Source organism: Pantherophis guttatus, chromosome 13 (genome assembly GCF_059756535.1).
Source record: "Pantherophis guttatus breed Tessera chromosome 13, ASM5975653v1, whole genome shotgun sequence".
NCBI classification, from domain to species: Eukaryota; Metazoa; Chordata; class Lepidosauria; order Squamata; family Colubridae; genus Pantherophis; species Pantherophis guttatus.
The window spans coordinates 4,287,560-4,312,428 of record NC_142075.1 but is presented as its reverse complement, the minus strand read 5'-3'; the positions used below and the strand labels follow the sequence as shown (position 1 = coordinate 4,312,428).

Sequence of the window (24,869 nt, the reverse complement as noted above, 5' to 3'; positions counted from 1 at the left end):
CTGGGACACTTATTTGATGCTGCCAAACTGGATTGTGTCAAGCAATAGTAACCACAACAGGATGTATTTGAAAATAAAATCCCATACCAAATGGCTGAAAGACAGGGGCATGACTAGCTTGTAGAAAAGGCAATGAAAGGGCGACCGTGAAGATATCTTCAAATATCTGAAAGGCTGCTATGTTTAAGATGGCAACAAGTGCCAATTGACACTTCAATAGGGCAGGATTAGAGCTAGGAGGTGGGAACTGAAAACTGAAAATGTATAGCACATTTCAACCAAAGATTTAAGAGAAATTTCAATAGCAAAAGCTATTGAACAACCAAAAATAGTGGGCTGTTATTCTTTGGCAGTCATTTTGTTCAGCAAATTTATTTGTAATCAATAAAAAATAAGGAATTTTATTTTAAGGAAGGAGGAAGGAAACGGGAAACTTGCACTGACCCCTCCTAGAGGATCCAAAGGCAAAATATATCAAATTTACACACCTCCCACCCAAGTGAGGCACTGAACATGTTCCAAGCTCCTCTAGCTTCCTTATCAGAACAAAAAGCACCTAACAACTTTTTGAGGAAGATCTGCAGGAAGCAGAAGCCAACCCAGCATGGGTTTCCCAATAAAGGCCAACAGCCCTCCTGCCTAGTCTCGAAAAGGAAGTTCCTCCTCTCCCACTTCTCTTCCCTCCCTTTGGGTGGGGGAGAAAAGAATCTCTTTCTGGCTAAAAAGCAAAAAAAAAAAAAAAAAAGCAAATTCATAAAAGAGGAATCTTGCTCAACAGAGCCTTGGTGGTGCAGCAGACTAAAGTGCTCTTAAGTAGCACCAGCTGCCTGCAATTACTGCAAGTTCGAATCCCACCAGGCTCGAGGTTGACTCAGCCTTCCATCCTTCCGAGGTAGGTAAAAGGAGGACCCGGATTGTGGGCACAATTAGCTGACTTTGTATAAAATAGAACACCGCTTGGGGGGGGGGCGAAAGCCCTACTAAGCAGGTATATACAAAAGTATGAGTCTCCGGAGAAGGGCGGCATATAAATCGAACCAATAAATAAATAAATAAATAAACCTCTCATTAGGATGGTCCTAATGACCCCCAATAATCTGTAGGAGCAAGACTTTAGAATAACTTTAATGTCACTTTAAATGTACACTAATCGGCATACATTAAAATGAGATTTCCTTACATAATAGTAAACCACAAACAGCTTTTACTATTAATTTATCCCTCCTTTAATATGCCGTTTGTGTATTTAATAACTTTTAATTCAATTTAAATGCCACCTAGCCACCCAAAGCAACTGGTGTGTGTGTCTGGTGTGTGTATTTTACATATGTGCACACATATGTGCGTGCACATACACTGTCAGCTCAAGGCGGGGGAACATATCTAATATTCCGGCCTATCTGTCCGGCCACAACCCCCCCCCCCGTGGGCTGGTGTGGGCCGGGGGAGAGGGGGAGGGACTGGCCGGAGGGAGGCCCAGAGCTCTCTCTCTCTCTCCCTCCCTCCTGGCTTCTCGGCCAGCCCCTTCCCCACGCAGGCTCTCTTTGGCCGCCCCCTCCCGAGCTCATCCCGATTAGTCCAGGCCTGGCAGGGCTACATGAGGGATCTCACTGGTGGCCGAGAGCAGCTGCACTCTGCACATGTTCAGGGGCTCTTGGCTTAGAGGGGAACACCTGTCGCCGCGGGCAGGGCCAGAGCCGGGAAAGGGCCTCCGGGGAGCGACTCACGTTTCACCAGCTCCTCCCCGGGGAAGCCCGCCGCGCAGCTGGTGATCAAGGCGCACGGGACGGCCATCGCGCACTCCAGCGGTCTTGAAGGGCCCGGCGCTTCCCTTTCCGGTGCAGGCCCCGCCCTTTCCGGACCGTACCATTTTAAACAACGGCTGGCCGGGGGTGGGGGGAGGGAGAGAAGGAAGCGAATCAAGTCACCGAACGGCTGCAGAAAATTAAGAAACCCGTAATCCCAGAAGAACTGAGAGACGAAGCAGAGACACCTTTTTTCTTTCGCGAGCAGAAAGCGGATTTGGGTCCAGTTCACATGGCTAAGGCCTTTTCCTCCCCCCCTTCATAAGGGGCCCGTGGTCCGGGCCCGAGCCGCGCGTCCCGTTGCTAGGAGGCGAGGTCACGTGGCTGCCGGTGCCTTGCCGTGCGCTGGAGGGGGAGGATCCGCCATGGCGGGGGTGGCCGGGCCGGGGGTCGAGCTGGGCTGCGTCTTGGTGCAGGTGGGTCGAAGGAAAGCGGCTCCCCGGACCCCCTCGCGCCACTGACCGACCTGATGGGCTCCAGAGCCCCCACCCCCACCCCGGGGCAGGGGGGAGGGAGTGCGGCCAGCCTAAGCCACAACTTGGCTAACCATGGTCTATTGCATAAACCACGATGGGCGGGGCTTTCACGGCTGGCCTTGCATAAATGGACCGTGGCTGGGTTGGCAAAGCGACCCTCTCGGCCCTTTTAATTTTTTTTTTTTAAGTTTAAAAAAAAAATTTTTTTTAATGGTGGTTTGAATCTGGAAAGGCTGCCCTGAGCTAAAGCCGGCTTGTTGCCTTAATCTTGGTTAGTTAGGAAAATCCTTAGGGAGGATTCACACCCTGGTCAGCACTTCTTTACTCTCCTACCATCAGGCAGGAGATACAAAACGGGGGTCTCCAACCTGGGCCACTTTAAGCCTGGCGGACTTCAACTCCCAGAATCCCCCAGCCAGCTTTTAGAAGAAAAATGCAATAAACACGGAATTGATGCTCAGTTGCTGCACAGCCTCCTTCTAGCCTTCCGCCTTTTAATTGCGTTTTTGCATGGCCCTTCTCTGCCTTGTGTGTATCTCATATAGATTTAACAAATGTTTTCCTCTCCCATTTTAATATAATTTACAGATCCCTCAGAAGTTACTGTATTCCCTTTTTAATGTCTAACCTTAGCCTTCTGGTGAAAAAAAAGCAGATTTAGTAGGCATCTTCCAAAATAACTTGAGTGTCATCTGTCTTTTGGACTACTCTGGCAATATGATGCAGCTTAGAAGAGATGCAGCTTAGAGCTGATTAAATATCTAAATGGGAAATACAATGTACTAGTCTCCAATGGAACTATCTTTGGTTTGATTTCAGAAATATTCCTTTAACAGATGTAGAATAAATGTATATATAAATAAATATATTATCGGCCAGGAGGGCAAATCTATTTTTTCAATCAGAGTTTTGTCTTAAAAACCACATGACTGACATTCAGAATTTTTCATACTTAACTTTGGAAGATCCTACCTGTCTTGACAAATATATTATTTTCTGATAGTAGAAACCAATGCACTCATGTCACAACTGCACAACTTAGCAACTAGAAACAACTAGGTAGCTTTTACCTAGTGGGAAATGAATCTACCTACTTTCTGTTAAAAGTTACAGGACCCATGTTCCCTTGGTTCCAGAGACTCTCCTCAATTTTAGATGCACTAAAATTGTACATCTAAAGATTGTGTTAATCAGTAACAGTCTTTTCCAAAAGGATGCTGTTTCAAAGCATCATAACTACTAGAACGCCTGAAGAGAATGAAGTGGACAAGCAGGGTACCAGCCACTCAATTCTATGTTCCCCTTGGCTTTAATTGGCTCCATTTGCTGTGACATTTTTCTCAACCATAAGGAAATGAGGCCTCTGTTCCACTAGTTCCAGAGATCACATGTCACATTGGCACCTGAACTCTTTTCTTAGAACGTTCTTTTTTTCCAATAATTTGTTTTATTCACAAAATTAAAATAGAAACTCCAAGAAAGAAAAAACAAACCTAAACAAGGGGGAAAACAAATTTCCACATTTTTAATTGATGAAATTCCCTTTCTTTGGCCTGTTCACACTTCAGGAGGCCAGTCTTGCATTTCTGCAGGTACAACTGGCAGGTCTGCAGGCCAAGGAGCCCGGCGACCGTTGGACAGCATCAGCTTGCCAGCAAGGAGGCCACCAATGCCCTGGGTACTCAGCCTCACCCTTCGCCTTGGGAGCTCAGCTGAGGTTCAGGCCACCTACCTACCCACCTGTCCATTCTTAGCTCACAGGCCATACAGAGACAGATGGCAGGGTGGATTAGGCTCATGGGCTCTAGTAGTTCGTTGACCAGCTGATCTGGACCTTATCAAGTAGACTAGAAAGGATTGTCTGTGTCCTCTATTTTTCAGCAATTTTTCTTAGTAGATGAAGGTAGAGAGGATGCTTATCAAACAGATGACAAAAGATGTAGTGGGATAGCTAAAAACACACAGACACAAATTCACCAAAGTCACCAAAATTAGGGAAGGACCAGCATTTGAGGGTTCACGTCTACTTGACCAGATAGCAACGGGGATTGGAAAAAAAGAGATGGACTGCTAGCCAGGAGATGTTGCCAGCTAGATGTAAATAAAGCCCAAAGTGTCAGAGGCTTATGGATAACCATATAAATCCTCAGTTTACAAGCAGCCACTTAGCGACTGAAGTTACAGCAGAGCTCCGCGGAGGTTCATATGACCAGGATTTGACATTCTAACAGCAGTCACTTCTGGGGCTTGGCAGCTGGGCTGCATTTATGGCCGTTTGGTATCTTAACTGCATTTTATAATGATTTTGCTGAAAATTCATTTACCTCCAGTTCTCTACAAAACCTCACCCATAGCAAGCTATTGGTTCACTTAACACCCACATTTAATGACCAGACATTCACTTAGTGGCACCAGGGATTCACTGAACAACTGCCACAAAATGGTCATGAAATCAGGCTACAGCCATGATGGGCATTCTCCATTGCGGTTGTAACTCAAGGACTACCTGTGCATCTAGCTATCGGCTTTTGTTAGATTCCTTCAGGCAGGAAATAGTTAAGTCAGGGATGCTGAGCAAGCAATAAATCATTTGACTCTGTTTTTACTGCATCCCAAATTCTGCCATGGTTGAAGTTGTAAAAGACAGTTTGGAGGAAGGAATCTATTTGTGTAATTGCTTAAGCTAAAATGTCTTTGCATGGCTGAAAGAAAAAACAGCATTTTCTGTCTGATAAAATAAAGCAGGAGGGGGAAATCAGAAGAAACTCTTTGCAAATGAAGTTTGGTTGGTTGCTCCTAAGAAACAATAAGGGTACGTGATAGCGTAGATTAGAAATGTTAAAATATTTAAATAGTTAAAAATGTTTAGAAGCAAGATTATTAACTTTATTGGCATTTACTCTCAGTTGAAGTACCGTATATATTGGAATGCAGCTGCACAGTAGAATTCTTCATATCCAAGTCTCATTGAGCGTCATACCTATTATTGGAACTGAAGCCTAAATCAATAACATTGGTATTTGAGTCAGACTATGTTGGTACAGCACACTAATCCATCAAACGCACTTAAGAAATTGCACATCATGCTAAGCCAAAGAACATGACTTAATTGGGTAGCCTTGTTGACATTATACACTGCAACACAATGGGGCTGTTTGATGTTGGTTCAGCCTTGGTGTTTTGTCAACAGTGGCTGAATATGTTAACCCGGTCATGCACACCTGCAGAGAGGGCCAGCAGGTAAATGCGGACAGGTGTGATGATGCAATCACACTTATACACTTTTCTCCAGCATCCTGTTGCAAGATCATAATAACATTTGTGTGATGATATAATTGTATGTGTGTGGTTATTTTAATTTGTGGACATCACTGAACCCAGCCTGGAGGTGGTTGTTTTTTTCCTGTCAAATGGTCTTGTTGGAGAATATGTGATACTTGCACTATCCCAACTCCAGCCCTGTAATTTGAAATGCCAGCGTTTGTCTCCCACTCGTAACATTCCAGAAGACTCTGAGATTTAAGCAGCCTGATACTTTTCAGTCTTAACTTCAGAGGTGCATTTATATTCATGTGCATTCAGTGCATGCTTTCTTTTCTAGGTTCAAGAAGATCTTCAACAGTTGAAGGAAGAACTGCGAGGTTTCAGCCATGACTGGGAAACAGCAGATACTGACGTTCTAGAATCAGTTGTTGAAAAGGCAGAGAACAGACTGAGGGTAAGTGGATTGCCTCTCTTTTAGTGGTAAACTACACGTCCTTGAGTTACAACAGTTCATTTAGTGACCCTTTCGAAGTTACAACGGTGCTGAAAAAAGTGACTTATGGCCATTGTTCACACCTACGACCATTGTGGCATCTCAATGGTCACATGATCCAAATTCAAATGCGTGACAACCGTCTCATTATTTATGATCGTTGCGATGCCCTGGTGTCATGTGATCAACCTTTTGCGACCTTCTGACAAGCAAAGTGAATGGGGAAGCCAGATTCACTTAATGACTCTGTTAGTATTTTATTTATTTTATTTTATTTTATTTTGAATTTGTATACCGCCCTTCTCCCTGAGGACTCAGGGCGGTGAACAGCCAAGTAAAAACATCAAGTACAAATATTAAAATACAGTTAAAATATACATATATAAATTTGGCCCCATTAATTAAAAACAATAAACAAAACACTTAAAAACACTTAAAAAATTAGGCCAGCCCGGCTTGCTGGAAAAGGAAGGTTTTAAGGGCACGGCAGAAGGCACCGAGGTCTTGGATTCTCCTTATCTCTGGAGGCAATTGATTCCAGAGGGTAGGTGCCCCCACAGAGAAGGCCCTCCCCCTGGGGGTCACCAGCCTGCACTGTTTGGCTGATGGCACCCCGAGGAGGCCCTCTCTGTGGGAGCGCACGGGTCGATGGGAGATCGTCGGTGGCAGCAGGCGGTCTCGAAGATGCTAGGCCCTATGCCATGGAGCGCTTTAAAGGTGATAACCAACACCTTGAAGCGCACCCGGAAGACCACTGGGAGCCAGTGCAGCTCGCGCAGGAGCGGTGTTACATGGGAGCGCCAGGCTGCTCCCGTCACTACCCGCGCTGCTGCATTCTGGACCAGTTGGAGCCTCCTGGTGCTCCTCAAGGGGAGCCCCATGTAGAGAGCGTTGCAGTAGTCAAGGCGAGAGGTGACGAGGGCATGAGTGACTGTGCACAGGGAATCCCGATCAAGAAAGGGCCGCAACTGGCGGATCAGTCGAACCTGACAAAAGGTCCCCCTGGTTACAGCTGTCAGATGTTCCTCCAAGGACAGCTGCCTATCCAGGAGGACTCCCAGATTGCGAGCCCTCTCTGTGGGGGCCAACGACTCGCCCCCAATAGTCAGTGATGGAGTCAACTGACTATATCGGGATGCCGGGAGCCACAGCCACTCAGTCTTGGAAGGGTTGAGCCTGAGCCTGTTCCTCCCCATCCAGATCCAGATAGTAACTTAACAACTACACTAATTCACTTAGAAATGTATCAAGAAAGGTCCTAACCTGGGTCAAAATTCACTTAACAGATGTCTCACTTAGCAGCAGAAATGTTGGGCTCACTTCTGGTCATAAATCAAGGACTACTTAGGGAGGGAGGGAGGGAGAGAGAAAGAAAGAAAGAGAGAGAGAGAGAGAGAGAGAGAGAGAGAGAGAGAGAGAGAGAGAGAGATGCAGATATATAAAGAGATAAACATACATATTTTCTCTCTATTCCTGAACAGAAGCATGCAGAGAACTATTTAAATGCAGTGAACAGATCAGTGCTAACTATTTTCCCAGCAGACGATGCAAAACCGTCTTCAAGACAAATTTCCAAATGGTAAGAACATTCAGTTTGATTGGATAAATGTCTTTAAAGGGTAGAATTTGGCTGCTTTTAAGGAGTCAAATATAGTTTTCAGAAGCCACTTCCGAACATCAAGTCTTCCGCTTCCTGGGAAGGATTGGACAAGGAGTTGACTGAATTCACATGACACTGAATAGCTTTGCTTGGTGCTACCTGACTGCCTTCTTTCTGAAGGTCTGTGGTTTGGAAATGGCAGCCCACACCTTGTTTTGCTCTTACTGGGTTGTTCATCAGAAATTTCTGGCTGAGAATGTCTCCAGATTGAGAACAAAAGAGCCGAGGTGGTGCAGTGGTTAGGGTGCAGTACTGCAGCTACTTCAGCTGACTGCTAGTTCAGCAGATCAGCGGATCAAATCTCACCGGCTCAAGGTTGACTCAGCCTTCCATCCTTCCGAGGTGGGTAAAATGAGGACCCAGATTGTTGGGGGCTATTTAGTATACTGTCTTTGGTGTAAGCCGCCCAGAGTCCTCGGAGAGTGGGCAGCATAGAAATATGATTAATAAAATAATAAAAAATAATAAACCATCGAACATTCTCTCTCTTTCCCTCCTGGGAAGACCCCAGCATCTTGCATGCAGGATGGCAAGCCTTAAAACAAAGTGTGGATGGTGCTAACTCACTTGCACACTAGTTTTGGGGGACGGTCTGTGACAATTCGCTCTGGCCAACTCACTGCAGGACAAGAGTTACACTAATATCAAAAAATTGGCGGAATAGAATCATTAAAGAAAGGATGCAAAAGGAGGGGCAGAATGAAATACGAATGGCAAAAGCTCCATGGCTTAGGACCTGGGTACCTACGAGACCGTCTTTTGCCACCAATAGCCTCCCACCGACCAGTTCGTTCTCACAGGGAGGGACTACTCAGGGTACCATCAGTCAAATTATGCCGACTGGCGACTCCCAGGGGGAGGGCCTTCTCTGTGAGGGCTCCAACCCTTTGGAATGAACTGCCCCCTGAGATACGAAATATCCCTGATCTCCGTGCTTTCCGCCGTGCCCTCAAGACCCTGATGTTCCAACAGGCGGGGCTAAACATATAAACATGTGAATGATTTTTTTAAAATGTTATCTAATTCTGGGTTTTATTTAATTGACCAAACTAAGTAATTTTAATTAGCAATTTTATGATGTTTGTGTGTCTATATTTTTCTTGACTGTACACCGCCTTGAGTCCTATGGGAGAAAGGCGGTATAGAAATATTATTATTATTATTAATAATAATAATAATAATAATAATAATAATAATAATAATAATAATAATAATAAAAAGTTAAAATAATTTTATTTTAAATAATAAAATTGAATTTGTAAATTATCCAAAGGCGAGTTTTCCCACGGTGAGTTGGCTATGATGAGTTGGCTGTGGCGAGTTGGTCAAGTTGTCCCATTCCCTTGGGGGAGCTGTGGCCAGATGTAGAGGAGTAACCAGGTTTGTGTTGGGCAAAACCCTTTCTTGTCTGGACTCCTCAAATATCTGTAGCTGCTTATCTGTGGCTGTTGAATAAGATGAAAGAAATAGTCATGGTTTATTCAGCCAATTCCGTATTTATTTATTTTAGCAGCTCTTGCAGTGGCCACAGGCTTCGCTTAAACAAATTAGGAACAAACCAAGAAACCACAAATTGATGTACATTCACATATCATGCCAAGCTATAGACTAAAACAATGTCCACAAGAAATTGTGCTTTCACATTGTGGTTTGCTGTTGTTGAAGAAAGCATGATTTATGTTCACTGACCATGTTTGCATGTGGTCAGTCAAAACCAAACTACAGTATATTACATCTTAGAGTATCTGTAAACCCCAGCAAATATCAGTATATATATGTAGTCCTCGACTTACATCTGTAATGGAGCCTGCCCAGGATGGTTGTAAGTCATAATGGTCAAAAAGAGCTGGTCATCTCAGGCAACCTGAGTTTATGACCTTTTTTTATAGTGGTTGTTAAGCAAATCACTATGTTCATTCACTGAATCTGTGGCCATTAAGCAAACATGGCAGTCATTAAGTGAACCTACTGTTCGCCATTGAGTGTTTTTGCCAAAATCCGGAAGTAAACACCATTTTGGGGGCAAAAACATAAATTGGGGTCACATGACCTTGAGACCATGCAAACAGTCATAAATGCAGGCCAGTTACTGAGCATTTGAAATGTGGACATGTGACAGTGGGGGTGCAGCCATCAGAACTGGGTTATAAATACCTTTTGGTGGTCCATCATAATCTTTAACAGTCACGTAAGTGACCAGTTGTAAATCAAAGACTACCTGGAGCATTAATACCTTTCTGTGTGACTTACATTTTATCCTAATTACAGTTAAACCTCAACTCACAACCACAATTGAGCCCACAATTTATGCTGCTAAGTGAAACATTTGTTAAGTGAGTTTGCTCTATTTTACAACCTTACTTGCCCCAGTGGTTAAGTGAATCATCTCAGTTATTAAATTAGCAATACGGTTGTTAAGTGAATCTGGGTTCCCCATTGACTTCGCTTGTCAGAAGGTCACAAAAGGGGATCCCAGGACACAGCAACCGCCATAAATAGGAACCCGTTGCCAAGGGTCTGAATTTTGACCGGTTGTAAGTGTGAAAAGTTACTTTTTCTGGTGCCGTTGTAACTTTGAACAGTAAACGAACTTGTAAGTGGAGAACTACCTACACTGAATTTCTTCTTTGGGGGATATAAAAATAAAAGGCCACCTCTTTGGCCTGCTTTCTGATTCCATTCTCTTCCCAATTTAGGGGAATCCCCTTGGAGCCTCCTCAGAAAGAAATCTCGTTCCCCAAGATGCCGGTGATGGCCCCTCCTGGCAGTGCAGCCCTGCCTCCAGCCTCCTCCTTGGGCTCAAAGGTTTGAAGCAGCCGATGTCTTTAATCTTGCCAGGGATCCCACCGTCTAGTTCTCCTCCCAAGTGATCTCACTCCGAGGAAAGGCCCACTTTGGATTTTGTTCTGCAGCCTAGAAAACAGGTTGCGGGGCAGGCTTCCTCTTTCCCTAGGGGCAAAAAAACGGAGCCATAAGGTTTAGGATGATGGCCTGGTCTTTTTAGTAAACCAAGGTGGCTTCTTCACAAGCCTCCCCTGATTTTCTCCGTACCGCAGAGATAGATGGAGGGAAGCGACTGGCCCACGATCCCTAGTGAGCTCTGACACAAACCGAGACTTGAAATGGAATCTCTCTGGTCCCAGTGCAGCAACTTAACCCCATGTTTCTCTGCCTTGGCAGAGAAGATGCATGGCCTTTAATAACCAGAATTCCTCCAGCAGCAAAACTGGTCAGGTAATTCTGGGAGTTGAAGTCCACCTACTTGCAAACTGCCAAGGCTAGGAAAACCTGCCTTAACCACTGCATTGCACCAAGAACACCAAGTCTTGGCCTGGATCAGCACAGACAGAAGAGGAAAACGCAGCTAATCCATTCGTCCTGTAGGCTTCAATTACTCTTAGGAGGGTGGAGGTTCGTTCTCTCAGCTTGTGGGTTAGTTTCCAAACATTTCATTGCCAGGCTAGATAACACGTTCAGCGGAATTTAGGGGATGTCAGGGTTGGTGTTCTTCTGCTTATAAGGGCTTTGTGTGGTCAGTAGGTCTTGTGATGGGGAGGTCACATCAGGTGAGGGTCATGTCAGGTGAGGGTCTTGTGATGGGAAGATCATGTCAGGTAAGGGTAATTGGGAGGATCATGACCTATTACAAGACCCTCACCTGATGTGACTTCCCTACTGACCAGGTGAAGCCCTTATAAACAGACACTGACATCTCCTAAGCTCTGCTGAAGATGTTACCTAGCTGGTAACGAAACATTTGGAAACCAACCCGCAAGCTCAGAGAATGAACCTCCACCCTTATCCTCCAGCTGACCTTCAGGTATTTGTCACTATCACAATCTTACACTTATGTACTCATAATGACTGGAAATTTTGAGCTTCGTTTTATAGAGTGTTTTCTTTGACACTAAGCCCATCAGTCTTAGCGTGGGGAGCAGCATTAGCAGAAGACACAAGCATGGCTGAAGACAGTGCAACTGATGGTGTTGGGCTGAAAAGCATGCAGGGCCTCCGTAAAGGATGATCTGCCCATTCCGGAATGGCAGTTGAGTTCAAGAGGGGAAGGAGCAGCAATGGGCCCATCCAGGTTCCCCTCAGAGCATATGGACCAATACCTCCACGGTCCCTTCTAGCCCTCCAAGTCTATGATTCTATATGTGTCGTTGACCTATGAGGGGGTCTAGTTACTAACCTCAGGAAAGGAAATGGAAGCCTGTGTAGCCAGCTGTGATCTTTGGCTCGTTGAGGATATTCTTTATTATTACAGGTAGCCCTCAACAATTGAGCCAAAATTTCTGTTGCTAAGCAAGGCAGTTGTTAAGTGAGTTTTGGCCCATTTGATGACATCTCCTGCACAGTTGTTAAGTGAATCACTGCAGATGTCAGTTACCCGGTTCTTAAGTGAATCTGGCTTCCCCATTGACTTTGCTTGTTGAAATGTGTTTGAATATTAGTAGCTCGGGTTGGTGGTTAGGCTGAGATAAACAAATCTAATGCTAATCTGTGCCAGCATTCCAGAAAAACCCAACTCCAATTAAAAACTCCGAGACAGGCATTTTCTCAAAGTTCCCATTTATTAGAGTAGGTATACTGGCACATCTGGGAAAATCCGAATCTGAGAGTTCCAGGTTTTCCCGCAGTAACTCAAAACCCCCAAAACCATCCCCTCACTCATCAGTTCGTCACACAGTCCAATCACCATCCGTCCCATCTCGAGACATCACTCCAACCACTCCTTCTCCAGATGCAGGATTGTCCTGACCTTGACCGAAAGGAAGAATGCTATTTTGTCTAACTATATTCCCTCTACTAAATCCCCCCTCCTACTTTCCCACCTACGAAAAAGTGGCAGCATGGAAGCTTCCGGGGCTAATGTGCAGGGGTGAAATCCAGCAGGTTCTGACAGGTTCTGGAGAACCAGCAGCGGAAATTTTGAGTAGTTCAGAGAACCGGCAAATACCACCTCTGGCTAGCCCCAGAGTGGGGAGGGAATGGGGATTTTGCAATATCCTTCCCCCAGGAGTGGGGAGGGAATGGGGATTTTGCAGTATCCTTCCCCTGCCACGTCCATGCCAACCAAGCCACACCACGCCCACCAAGCACGCCCACAGAACCGGTAGTAAAAAAAATTGAATTTTACCACTGCTAATATGGCTTCCAAAGCTGACAATCTGCATCACACAGACAATACTTAAAAACCAAAGACTGTAGCTCAGCAGCAACAGCCAGCCAATCAAACAGTCTGAAATCAGACCATGACTCAGAAATATCTGAACAAACAACATTCAGACTAATTTGCGTCTCATAAAAAGGTATTTAAAGACCAGTGTTCTGACAGACGAGCACAATTCAAAGCACACTGACAATGTCTCTCGAATGGTGATGAAACGTTTGCCACCAAATTTCCAAGCTCGGAGCTCAAACCAACAGCCTGACTTTGCTTGTCGCAAAAGGTGATCACATGGCCTCTGGACACTGCGACCGTCATAAATATGAGACAGTTGCCAAGCATCTGAATTTTGATCACATGACCACGGGATTGCTGCAATGGTTGTAAGTGTGACAACGGGTCCTAAGTCACTTTTTTCAGTCTAACTTCGAACAGTCACTAAATCAGTGTTTCTCAACCTTGGAAGCTTGAAGATGGGTGGACTTCAACTCCCAGAATCCCCCAGCCAGCACTGCTGGCTGGGGGATTCTGGGAGTTGAAGTCCACCCATCTTCAAGCTACCAAGGTTGAGAAACACTGCACCAAATGAAAGGCTGTAAATCGAGGAAATCCAGCTGAGAGATAGAGGCCTCTTGCCTGTCCTGAGCTTCTGAGCACAGAACAGATTAGAAATCTGTGAGAAGACAAATGAAACATTTCCCAGCTTGAAATCAAGTTTCACTGAGGCCCATTTGTGAGGATCTACATTCTTTCGCAGAGCCTTGTTAGAACTGAAACTTTGGTGTGAAATATTTTGAGACCAGGAAAGCTAGAGAGGACCTGTAGCAAATTCTGCCCAGATTTAAGAGGAGGCAGCCATGCTTGTTCCTTACCCACCAGCTGAGGGGTCATTTCCAAAGTAATCTTTCCAAGAAAACTAGTAGGAGAGATTATCTTCATCCTGTCAAGGAAGCCCAAATGTTTTGCTGCCTGTCCTTTGGCAGAAGGAAGTTGTGGGAGCTTCATCCCTGGAAGCTTTCAAGAAGAGGCTGGACTGCCATCTGCCAGATATGGTGTAGGGCCTTTTGCTCAGGTGGGGGGTTGGACTAGATGACCTACAAGGTCCCTTCCAACCCTGTTAATCTGTTTAATTTTTTATTTTTTTAAAAATTTGATTTATATGCCGCCCTTCTCCGGAGACTCAGGGTGGCTTACAATGTGCTCAGCAATAGCCTTCATCCTTTTGTATATTTATACAAAGTCAGCTTATTGCCCCCACAACTGGGTCCTCATTTCTCCTACCTTAGAAAGGATGGAAGGCTGAGTCAACCTTGAGCCTTGGCGAGATTCGAACCTGCAGTAATTGCAGGCAGGTGGTCTTAATAACCAGCTTAATAACAGGGTGCCTTAGACCACTGTACTACCAAGGCGCTTAATGGTCAATGAAATCACACATTCTCCACAAAATCATCTCTTCCACATCAAGATAATTTGTATTTTGTATGTTAACTCCTGAAGCTTCTACTTTTAAAATGAAAGCATTATGTTTTTTAACATAATAAGTACATATGAGGTTATTCTAAAAAGTTTTCTCTCCCTGTAAGTAAATCCTTTCTCGGTCCTTATGGCGATCAAAATACCTGGATCTATTACATCTGGATAATATCCAAGATGTCACTCCCTTTAGAATCCAAATTTTCATTTCTTTAGATATTATGAATGTGTTGCTTGTTGTTCATTTATTTTGAACAATATTTTGTGTCCAAAATAATTTGCCCAACAGTGGATAAATTCGCACAGGCAGGTTCTGTAAACTTTTCTTAATCAACCACTCGGTTACATGGATGATAACAACTCAGTTGTGTGAGCCTATGATTGGAGAACTCACTGGCAGGAAAAACATTTGGGCAAGCCAAAAAGGAACAAAATCTGATTTTTCAATTACTTCCCAAGTGAAATTCTTTGGGTGTGTGTGACCTCAGTAAGCTAAGAACGAGTTGGAGGGATCCGTTTCGGTTCATTCACTTTGAGTGAGTTCTTTAAAAGAATGTTAAAAGCCCAGAATTTTTAGCAGTGGTCTCCGGTGGGTTTGGCGGGACTGTTTTCAGTTGCTGATGAAAGCAGAATTTTGCTAAACCTGCGGCATTCGCTGGAGAGTTCAGAGTTAAGTGAAAGGTGGAGAAAAGATGGAGAACTGCACCTCGTTCCTGCTGATTTCTCCTTTCCTCCCTCACCACAAGCTGCCATTCGCTGTTGAAGAGTAGTTTTGTTGACTTTCTAGCATGGGGAGTTCTGATTTTAGCTGTGATTGTTGGGACAAGGAAGTCTGTTGGGATTCCAGAGAGTTAGAATGCTTTATACACAGAATCACAGAGCTGGAAAGGGACTTTGGAGGTCTTCTAGTCCAACCCCTGGCTCAAACAGGAGACTTTATACAATTCCAGAGTGGTGGCTGTCCACTCTCTTTTTAAAAGCCTCCGGTAATGGAACTCCCACAACGTCAGGAGGCGAGTCGTTCCACAGGTTAATTGTTTTCACAGTCACAAATTTTTTCCTTAGTTCTAAGTTGCTTCTCTTCTTAATTAGTTTCCATCCATTGTCCTGCCTTCTGATGCTTTGCTTTGCTTCCTTCTAGAATTTATAAACTGTTCCAGTCTAGGTAATTCTAAGTAGTGTGCAAAATGTGATAATAAAATACAGTTAATGTACAATAAATGTAAGACAAAATATAATGATTGTTTAACATTTATAAGTGTTTCACGTGGTCCTCATTTAGTGACTGCCTCATTGTAGCTGAAAGACTGCCTCATTCAGCTGCAGTGGTGATGAAAAAGTAGTTTTGCGGCCAATCCTTACATTTTCAACTTTTGAAGGTCTGTAAAGCAAAGGAAAGCTGAAATAAAATAATAAAACTATGGTTTTTCACTTAGCGGCTGCTTCCTTTAATGACCAAGTTGCCATTCCCAATACTTGTACAATACTCTTGGCACTGGGAGGTTTTCATTCACAAATTGCCACTTTTTTATGAGCTTGCAGGGAGCCCTTAGAGTAGGACAAGTGGTTATAGACAGGAAACAGGGAATAACATGTAGCTGGAATACAGGTAATCCTTGATTTAACAACAGTGAAAAAGTGACCTATGACCACTTCTGACACTTGTGACCCTTGCAGCATCCTCCTGGTCACATGATCAAAATTGCGATTCTTGGCGACTGGCCTGTATTTATGACGGTCGCACCGTCCCAGAGCCCTGTGATTCCCCATTGGTGACCTTCCCTGACTTCTGACAAGCAGAGTCAGTGGAGGAAGCCAGACTGGCTTCATGACCAAATGGTTCATTTAGCAACTGCAGTGATTCACCTAACAACTCTGGCAAGGAAGGTCATAAAATGGGACAAACTCGCTTAACAACTCTCTTGTCTTGGAAATTTTAGGCTCAATTGTTTTCCCGAAAATAAGACCCTGCCTTATATTTTTCTGAACCCTGAAATAAGCACTTGGCTTTATTGCCATGCGCTCAAAAGCCCGATTGGGCTTATTATCAGGGGATGTCTTATTTTGGGGGAACAGGGTAGATAATAGGTAGATAAATGATAGATAGATAGATAGATAGATAGATAGATAGATAGATAGATAGATAGATAGATAGATAGATAGATAGATAGACGATAGATAGATAGATAGATAGATAGATAGATAGATAGATAGATAGATAGATAACCGTGTTTTCCCGAAAATAAGATCCCGTGTTATATTTTTCTGAACCCTGAAATAAGCACTTGGCCTTACTGCCATGCGCTCAAAAGCCCGATTTGGCTTATTACCAGGGAAATGTCTTATTTTGGGGGAAATAGGGTATATAACTGTAATGTGGAGGGTGCATGAGAGAAGAAGAGAAAAGGCTAAAGCTTGCAGCCCGAAGAGCCAGAGGAAGGGACCCCGTGGTTTGGCTTCTCCTATGAACTTGCAGGCTGCTTCCCTGGGGCCATCTCGCCTGGCTCCTAAGCCATGGTCATGGTCTTTCTATAGTTCAGTGTTTCTCAACCTTGGTAGCTTGAAGATGGGTGGACTTCAACTCCCAGAATCCCCCAGCCAGCAGCGCTATGAGGCTGCCAGGCAGTTTATGACTTCTTAGCGCTTGTTATTTCATTCTCAGATTCCGGGCTATGGAAACAGGCCTCACACGATCATCCTCCGCCAGCCATTTCTCATGAGTCATTTCTCACAGGGGAACATTGCAGGCCAAGCCACTTCGTCTCCGTGGTTTTAACTAGAAGGATGTAATGTTTGTTTGGAGGGCCTCTTTACCCCCAGGGCAAGAAGCAAACTAGCAAAGAGTCTTGTCAAAGCCTCCGAGCTCCTGAGCATGACTGTTGATGAATCACCCCAGCTGGGCACCCTCTAAGGCAGTGTTTCTCAACCTAATGGCTGGCTGGGGAATTCTGGGAGTTGAAGTCCACGAGTCTTAAAGTTGCCATCTTTGAAGACCCCTGCTCCAAGGAGATAGATTTCTTCAACCTAGAGTGCTAAATAGAACTAGATCAGTGTTTCTCAACCTTGGAAGCTTGAAGATGGGTGGACTTCAACTCCCAGAATCCCCCAGCCAGTGCTGCTGGCTGGGGGATTCTGGGAGCTGAAGTCCACCCATCTTCAAGCTTCCAAGGTTGAGAAACACTGATCTAGTTGAACACAGAGCATTGCCATCTCTAACCAAAATTGGAGAGGGCAGAGAACAGATAGTTATTGGCTGTTTTCCAATTCCAGCTAGAAGTAACTAGAAATAACAGCCATGTGAAATTTGGATGACAAATGCGACCGTAGGAAAAACAAAACCACGGTGGATAAGATCACCCGGGGTGAAGGTAAAATGATGGGATGGGCGCCCGGCCTCACTTTGCTAGAGTTGTTTATGGTGCTTCATGAGCTGTCTCAGAGCGATGGCCACCGTTGATTTGTGGTCCACGAGGTCCTGTTTCTAAGGGAATATTGTCCCGGGGGTGGGGTGGGGGACAATCTCCCCCGTCGAGGAAGGTTTTCTGGCTGCTGCAGTGTTGACAATGTCAACCTTAGTGTTTTATTTAAAAAAAAGGAACATTCTCGCTCACCCACAAAGACGCACAAGGCAAGCTTATTGCAGGCAATTGGCAACATGCACCAATCCCTTCAGTCTGCACATAACAGATTAACAGAGTTGGAAGGAACCTTGTAGCAGGGGTGAAATGCTCCCAGTTCAGACCGGATTGCCTGATACGGTAGCAAGGGAGGCGGGTGGTTCGGAGAACCAGTAGCAAAAATCCCTGCTCCCCCCCCCATGCCCAGCTGAGCCGCACAATCATCAGAGGCTTTTTTTTTACTTTTAAAAGCATTTTTTCTACAACCTCTTCGGCTGAAAAAATGCTTTTAAAAGAAAAAAGCGCGGCTCATCTGGGATCATCAAAGGCTTTTAAGAGAAAAAAACCCCTATTTTTCTTTTAAATGCCTCTGACGATCAGGCAACTCAGCTGGGATCGTCAGAGCCTTTTGAAAGCATTTTTTTACAACCTCTTCGCAGAAGAGGTTGTAGAAAAAATGGTTTTAAAAGTAAAACAAAAACAAAAACGGCCATGCTCCCCCCTGTCACATTCCCCCCCACCACCAATCCACGCCCACAGAACCGGTAGTAACAAATTTTAGATTTCACCCCTGCCTTGGAGGTCATCTAGTCCAACCCCCAGCCTACACCATTTCTGACAGGTGGCAGTCCAGTCTCTTCTTGAAAGCTTCCAGTGATGAAGCTCCCACAACTTCCGAAGGCAACTTCTGTTCCATGGGTTGATAGTTCTCACTTCATACAGGTAGCCCTCAACTTATGACCACAATTGAGCACAACGTTTGGGTTGCTAAGCGAGACCTTTGTGAAGTGAGTTTTGCCCCATTTTACGATCTTTCTTGCCACCGTTAAGTGAATCGTTGGCACGTGTTAAGTTAGCAACATGGTTGTTAAGTGAATCTGGCTTCCTCATTGACGCTTGTCAGACGGTCGCAAAAGTTGACCCTGGGACACCACAACCGTCATAATATAATATAATAATAATAACTTTTATTTGTGGTCTCAGAGAAAAATACAGATATAATTGCAAAAGAACGTGGGGAAAGTAACATCATACACATCATGCACAGTTGGCTACCAGAAGCCTTGGCTGAGAGGAATTACATCGTTCTCCTCACAACCATCATAAATATGAGCCAGCTGTCAAATCCAAATTTTGGTCACGTGACCAATGGGGATGCTGCAACAGCCATAAGTGTAAAAAACGATCAAAAGTTAATTTTTTTCAGTGCTGTTGTAACTTTGAACGGTCACTAAGCAAACTGTTGTAAGTCAAGGACTACCTGTAATCCCCTTGGGTATCCACTCGATTCTGGAGTATCTTCAGCTGAGATCTGTAACGGGTGGGTTCTACTTACCTCCGCTACCGGTTCGCAACGGGAGCGCACATGCACAGAAGCTTTTGCGCATGTGCAGATTGTCCATGATGACATCTGGCCGGGTGAGCGGAGCCTCCTGCCGCCATTACTACCGATTCGCAAGAACCGGACCAAACCGGGAGCAACCCACCACTGATCTGTAACCTCAGGCTGTGCTTCTACGGGTCTTGAACAAGGATGCCCAGGCCAGGCCTGCAGTCCAACAGGGTCGCTTTCAGACAGAGCTGCAGACCTGCAAAGCTTCTTGGCCTCAGTCGAAGAAGTGGGCTTCTCTTCTGCCCACATTAAGAGCGTGAAGGACTTGAAGCATCCAACCTAGCCATCCAGAGACATCTGAAGGGAACCTTTGGGTTAGTCCCTTGGGAAATGAGAATAGAGGCGCATGATAGACTCAGGGCAGAGAGGCATTCGGTTAGAGGAATCATGCAAGCTGCCCCCTCCCATTTATATGGAAATGGGCTTTTTATGATAGACAGAAAGAGTTTGCTTTTTCTCCATTATGAAATGCTTTGCCACTTGCATTGTTGCCCGTATATCCTGTGCTCCTCCAGTTGATTCAGGAAGGCATCATGTAGGGATGCTAACAAGGTGTCAGAGCTGCCAACCTGCCATGAACTATGCAGGGGGGGAGCCGGACTGGTGGGGTAAAGTGAAACTGATGAAGTTGGTGGGAAGAGGCACTCAGCATCTTCAAGGTTGTTGCTCTGGCAGAAGAATGCAAGACCGTTGCAAAAACAATTTACTCAAGTATAGTTGAACAATAAGGGGCCAAGGGAGCGGAGGAACTGGATGGGAAAAGTTAACCGGGAAATTTTGGGACGAACTTCAGTTCTGGCTTTGCTTTACTGCAATTCACTTGAATTCTAATAAAACTATTCCTCTTGCAACAAAAGGGAAACTAGGATTATTTCTATTTAGGAGTCCAAGCTGAGGCAGGTCTGACCCAAGGCTGGTATGGATAGTGTGGAAAGCGAGATGGACGGCATATAAATTTAATTAATATAGTGGTACCTCAGCACTCATTGTTAAGTGGCTGTGGGAGATGCGATGTGTACTAAAAACGATGAGAACCAACCTTTTCCCAAAAGGAATAATGTAGTGAGTCACAAGACAGCCAACAATGACAAGTTCTAGCTTGTGCGTTGAGTACCAAACAAACGATAAGTACCAGGACAAATTTCTCACATCAAAATGCACTGCATACCAAAGTTGATGAGTTTCAAAGCAGTTGAATCAGGCATGAAATCCAGCAGGTTCTGATAGGTTCTGGAGAACTGGTAGCGGAAATTTTGAGTAGTTCGGGGAACCGGCAAATGCCACCTCTGGCCGGCCCCAGAGTGGGGTGGGAATGGGGATTTTGCAATATCCTTCCCCCAGGAGTGGGGTGGGAATGGGGATTTTGCAATATCCTTCCCCCAGAAGTGGGGAGGGAATGGGGATTTTGTAGTATCCTTCCCCTGCCATGCCCACCAAGCCACGGCCACAGAACCGGTAGTAAAACAATTTGAATTTCACCACTGCGTTGAATACCAAGGTACCACTGTAAATAGTACTAGATAAAACTTCCAGCATTGTTGTAGTTGTAGACAGGCTGCATTGTGTTTCTTTACAGCACAAGCTTTCCATGATGATGAAGATTCTGTGTGACCCAAAACACATATACCACCGAAGCATTGTAAATCAGAACTATGGGGTCAGTCTGCCATTGGTTAATCGGAGGAAAACAGCATGTGTAAGTAATCAAAAAAGTATTTTCGTTGTTTTGTTTCTCGTTTCTGATTTTTCTTCAGAACAGTTGAGCCTCTGAATAATAGTTGAAAGTGACCTTGGAGGTCTTCTAGTCCAACCCTCTGCTTGAGCCGGAAACCTTATACTTTTTCTTTTTTCTTTTAATTTGATTTATATGCCGCCCTTCTTCGGAGACTCAGGGCGGCTTACAATGCGTTAAGCAATAGCCTTCATTCTTTTGTATCTTTATACAAAGTTAGCTTATTGCCCCCACAAACTGGGTCCTCATTTAACCTATCTTAGAAAGGATGGAAGGCTGAGTCAACCTTGAACCTGGTAAGATTCGAACCTGCAGTAATTGCAGGCAGCTGTGTTAATAACAGGGTGCTTTAAACCACTGTACTACCAAGGCTCCTACTTGGCTGTCCAGTCTCTTCTTAAAACTCTCCAATGATGGAGCACCCACAGTTTCTGGAGGCAAGCTGCTCCACTGATTAATTGTTCTCACAGTTAGGAAAATTTCTCCTTAGTTCTAGGTTGCTTCTCTCCTTGATTAGTTTTCATCCGTTATTTCTTGTCCTGCCTTCTGATGTTTTGGAAAATAGGTTGACTCCTCAGCCACTCTCTTGGGCAAAACATCTAGCTCCAACAATATGCTGTTTTAGGAAATTCAGCACCAAGCTATTTTGTGCCAAGAAAAACATTGTTGAATACTTCACACATGTGTCTACATCTCTTGATCTCTTTCATTCAAATCCTCCTGGTACCTTGCTGTTGAATGTACTAGCGCATTATGTTAGAACTGAGTATTTGAGGTGAAGAATGAAAAGTCCTGATATCTGTGATAAACCATCCATAAATGCACATCTTCACTTGCTTGTGTGATTAATATTATTACCTTCTATATAAACTTTCAGTGATTTTTTTTTGCTTCAGTGAGATTCCCACTAAGTTTTTTTTTATTCTGACCAATCTTTGGATTTTATTTTATATAAATGCTCTTTACCTTTTAATTTATAGTTTAAACAATTTTCCTTTAAATAGTTTATTGATTTCATTTCATTTTTTGAAGCATTTTTTATCACTGTCCTAACAAGACCTTCCAAAGTGATTCATGCAAAAATACAAAACATTATCAGAGAACAAAAGTGGAAAGTTTTAAGTCAGAGTTACAGCTTTCAGTTTAAAAGTGCCATGACAAGTGCGATAAGAAGGTCCTCTCTGAACGCCCCTGAGGCATTCCTAGAAAAAAGATTTTCACAACCAGAATGTGATTGTCACAAAAGAAATGTGTTGGCTCTTGCAAAAGAACCTCTGAAGATGAATTGAGCCACCTGGCAGATTCACACAAATGTTTAGAAATTTGATAAATCAGCTGCAACTCCTTGAAATGAATTAGAAGTCCAAGAAGTTATCATAAGATTGTGGGAACATACTCTAAAGCAGGTGTCCAATCTTGGCAACAACTTCAGCTTCCAGACTTCTCCCGCTAGGATGGATTCACAGTTGAGGATCATCACTTCTGGAGTATAGCATGGCTGGCTGGCTGGCTGGGGAATTCTGTTTGTTGAAGTCCACAGGTCTTAAAGTTGCCAAGGTTGGCCTGGTTAAAGCAATTTGAACTGGGGAATGAATATACTGCAGGATCCAATCTGGGTCGGTCACCGAGACCGGAAGTTTTATCTTCTGAGCTCTCGGACTCGTGCTGGAGCCCTTCCATAGGGAACTTCTGTCTAGCAGAATGTGTGCTTTGGGCTGTTCTGTGTGTCGTATTTATATATGGTTCCTACTGTATGTGGCTTTTGTAGATATTGATTGGGGTGTTGATGATTGGTTATTAAGTCGTGGGCTACTTGGGCTGCCAAGTGAGCAATCAGACAAGGAGACCCAAACTCATTGGCAGCCTCACACTGCAATGAACAAGACATACATTCAATTTTGCAGCTACTAAGATTGTTGGACGAGCAGGCACAAAAACAGCCAGGGAAGTGATGGATGCCTGGGAAACAGGCCCCTCATCAGTCAACAGAAGTGCTGATTTGCCACCAGCTTATCAGATACTTAGAAGGTGAGGGCTTGGCAGCACAGGCAAATGACAGCCCTCGACTTAATAGCCAACCATCAACACCCCAATCAATATCTAAAAAACCATATACAATAGGCACCATATAAGTGCCATGCACAGAACAGCCCAAAGCACACACTCTGCTAGAGAGAAGTTCGCTGAAGATGGGCTCCAGCACGAGTCCAAAATCTCGAAAGACAAAACCTCTGGTCTCAGTGACTGACTCAGATTGAATCCTGCAGCATTGGATTGGATCCTGGGACACATAAATTTGCCTTCATTTGTAATTAATATACTCGCTATGGCTAAAGATACCTTTTCCAGGAGAGGGCACATGTGGCACATATGTCCAGGCCCACCTGGGCCTTAGGAGGCCCTTGTGCAGTTGGAAGAATACCTGATCCAGAAGTGATGATCCTCAACTGTGAATCTGAACCTCAAGAGACAGAATCCTGCATAAAGAACTGCTTCTTATCTCAGATTTCACAATACTCTGGCCATGCCTTGCTACCTCAGAGCTGGTCTTCTGGAACCAAGCTCACAGCACATGTTGAAAATGTTTGCAATAAATAATAGGACAAGGAAGAACTTCCAGCTGTGTTTAAGCAACCTGAATGTATCAGCCATTTGATTCTCTTTTTAAAAAGTCTAGTCAAGAATATTATTGTTACTTAAATAATTTTCTACAAATTATATCAATGTCATTGCTATAACATATATCAATATATCACTGCAATATATAACTTAGCAGCGCTTGTGAAAATATTGAATTATGTTAATTACAGGCAATGAAAGTATACAAATTAACACTATTAATTAAACTTGAATGCAAAGTATGTTAATTGCACATAATTAGACGTATAGATTGGTGTTTGTGAATACACAAAATTCTGTTAATTACATTTGCTTAAATATGCAGATTAGCTGTGTTAATTAAAATAGCATGCGAATTATTTTAATTGTGTGCTTCTTAAGAGTGGCCGATTAGCTGCAGGCCTCTTACCGCTCACTCCTCCGGCAATTTCCGAGTCGCTCACCTCTGTCAAAGAGCAAAAATGCCCATTGAAATGGCCACAAAAATAAGTCTCCATAATTGCAGTGACCTCAAAGGAGCTCTCCGTCATTTTCATGTTCAGAGAATTGTTGCGTGGCTTGGGTGCTTGGGTCTCCACCTTCCAATAAATAAATAAATAATGCAAGACAAACTTGGCTCCTTTTCATTTATTCATGAGGGAGAATTTAATGCCTTTGCCATCCCAAGTTTTTACGAGTTGCCGTGTCCTGCTGCCCGTTTTACTAAGTTCCTCCCCTCGTTCTTTCTCTTGCTTTCGTCCTCTGTGAAGCTGTAGGTGTCTCTCTGGGTCTGGACTCTGCCCTGTTTGTCTCCGAATTGCCTCTGCATAGGAAAGGGGCAGCCATTTGTTCTGGAAATGATTTTGTAGGAGTAGTAAAACCATGGTTTTCTTTTCAGATGTGCTGCAGGATGGACAAGAAGAAGGTGCAAGATCTTGGAGTGGGAATGGGGGGTGGGGGGAGAGAGAAGCTTCTGCCTATGGTTTCAATTACAAAAAGGGAATAAAAGCCCCAATCTTGGCATCCGGAATAGAATCAGACTTAAACAAATTGATGTTCCACTGCGGTAATTTGCAGCACATTCGCTGCATTTATAACAAGCGTAACAGAAGACAACGGCAAATTAATAAACTGTCCTTTTCCCCCCAAATCTAAGAGAAGTCATAATTGGTGAGATCGGGTTAAGTG

General features: G+C 44.1%; 2 protein-coding genes and 1 long non-coding RNA gene across 7 annotated transcripts in view; 1 reads left to right on the top strand and 2 right to left on the bottom strand.

Moving 5' to 3' along the window:
- The window catches only part of AAGAB (alpha and gamma adaptin binding protein), a 31,703-nt gene extending 29,851 nt beyond the window's left edge, over positions 1-1,852 (bottom strand). The window contains exon 1 of the mRNA XM_034435431.3: positions 1,728-1,852. Coding sequence (XP_034291322.2) covers positions 1,728-1,794 — 67 coding nt within the window. The 5' untranslated portion in view covers positions 1,795-1,852. The remainder of the gene's footprint in view (positions 1-1,727) is intronic.
- A 16-nt stretch (positions 1,853-1,868) lies between these two features.
- IQCH (IQ motif containing H) overlaps positions 1,869-24,869 on the top strand; it is a 128,152-nt gene continuing 105,151 nt past the window's right edge. For 4 of the 5 annotated variants that reach the window (XR_015729730.1, XM_034435468.2, XM_034435466.2 and 1 more), the window contains exons 1-5: positions 1,869-2,221; positions 5,883-5,999; positions 7,520-7,617; positions 10,395-10,503; positions 20,928-21,047. Coding sequence is in view for 4 of the 5 variants with exons in the window: in XM_034435468.2 (XP_034291359.2) it covers positions 2,171-2,221; positions 5,883-5,999; positions 7,520-7,617; positions 10,395-10,503; positions 20,928-21,047 (495 nt within the window). In the remaining variant the exon portion in view is untranslated. Of the gene's footprint in view, positions 2,222-5,882; positions 6,000-7,519; positions 7,618-10,394; positions 10,504-20,927; positions 21,048-24,869 lie in introns of those variants that run through there. The other variant, XM_087877759.1, reaches the window with a different exon arrangement.
- On the bottom strand, positions 8,915-24,207 carry LOC148112141 (uncharacterized). Its single transcript, XR_015729731.1, has 2 exons — positions 24,112-24,207; positions 8,915-9,143 (listed from the first exon to the last, which is right to left on the bottom strand). It is a non-coding gene; the product is annotated as an uncharacterized LOC148112141 (long non-coding RNA).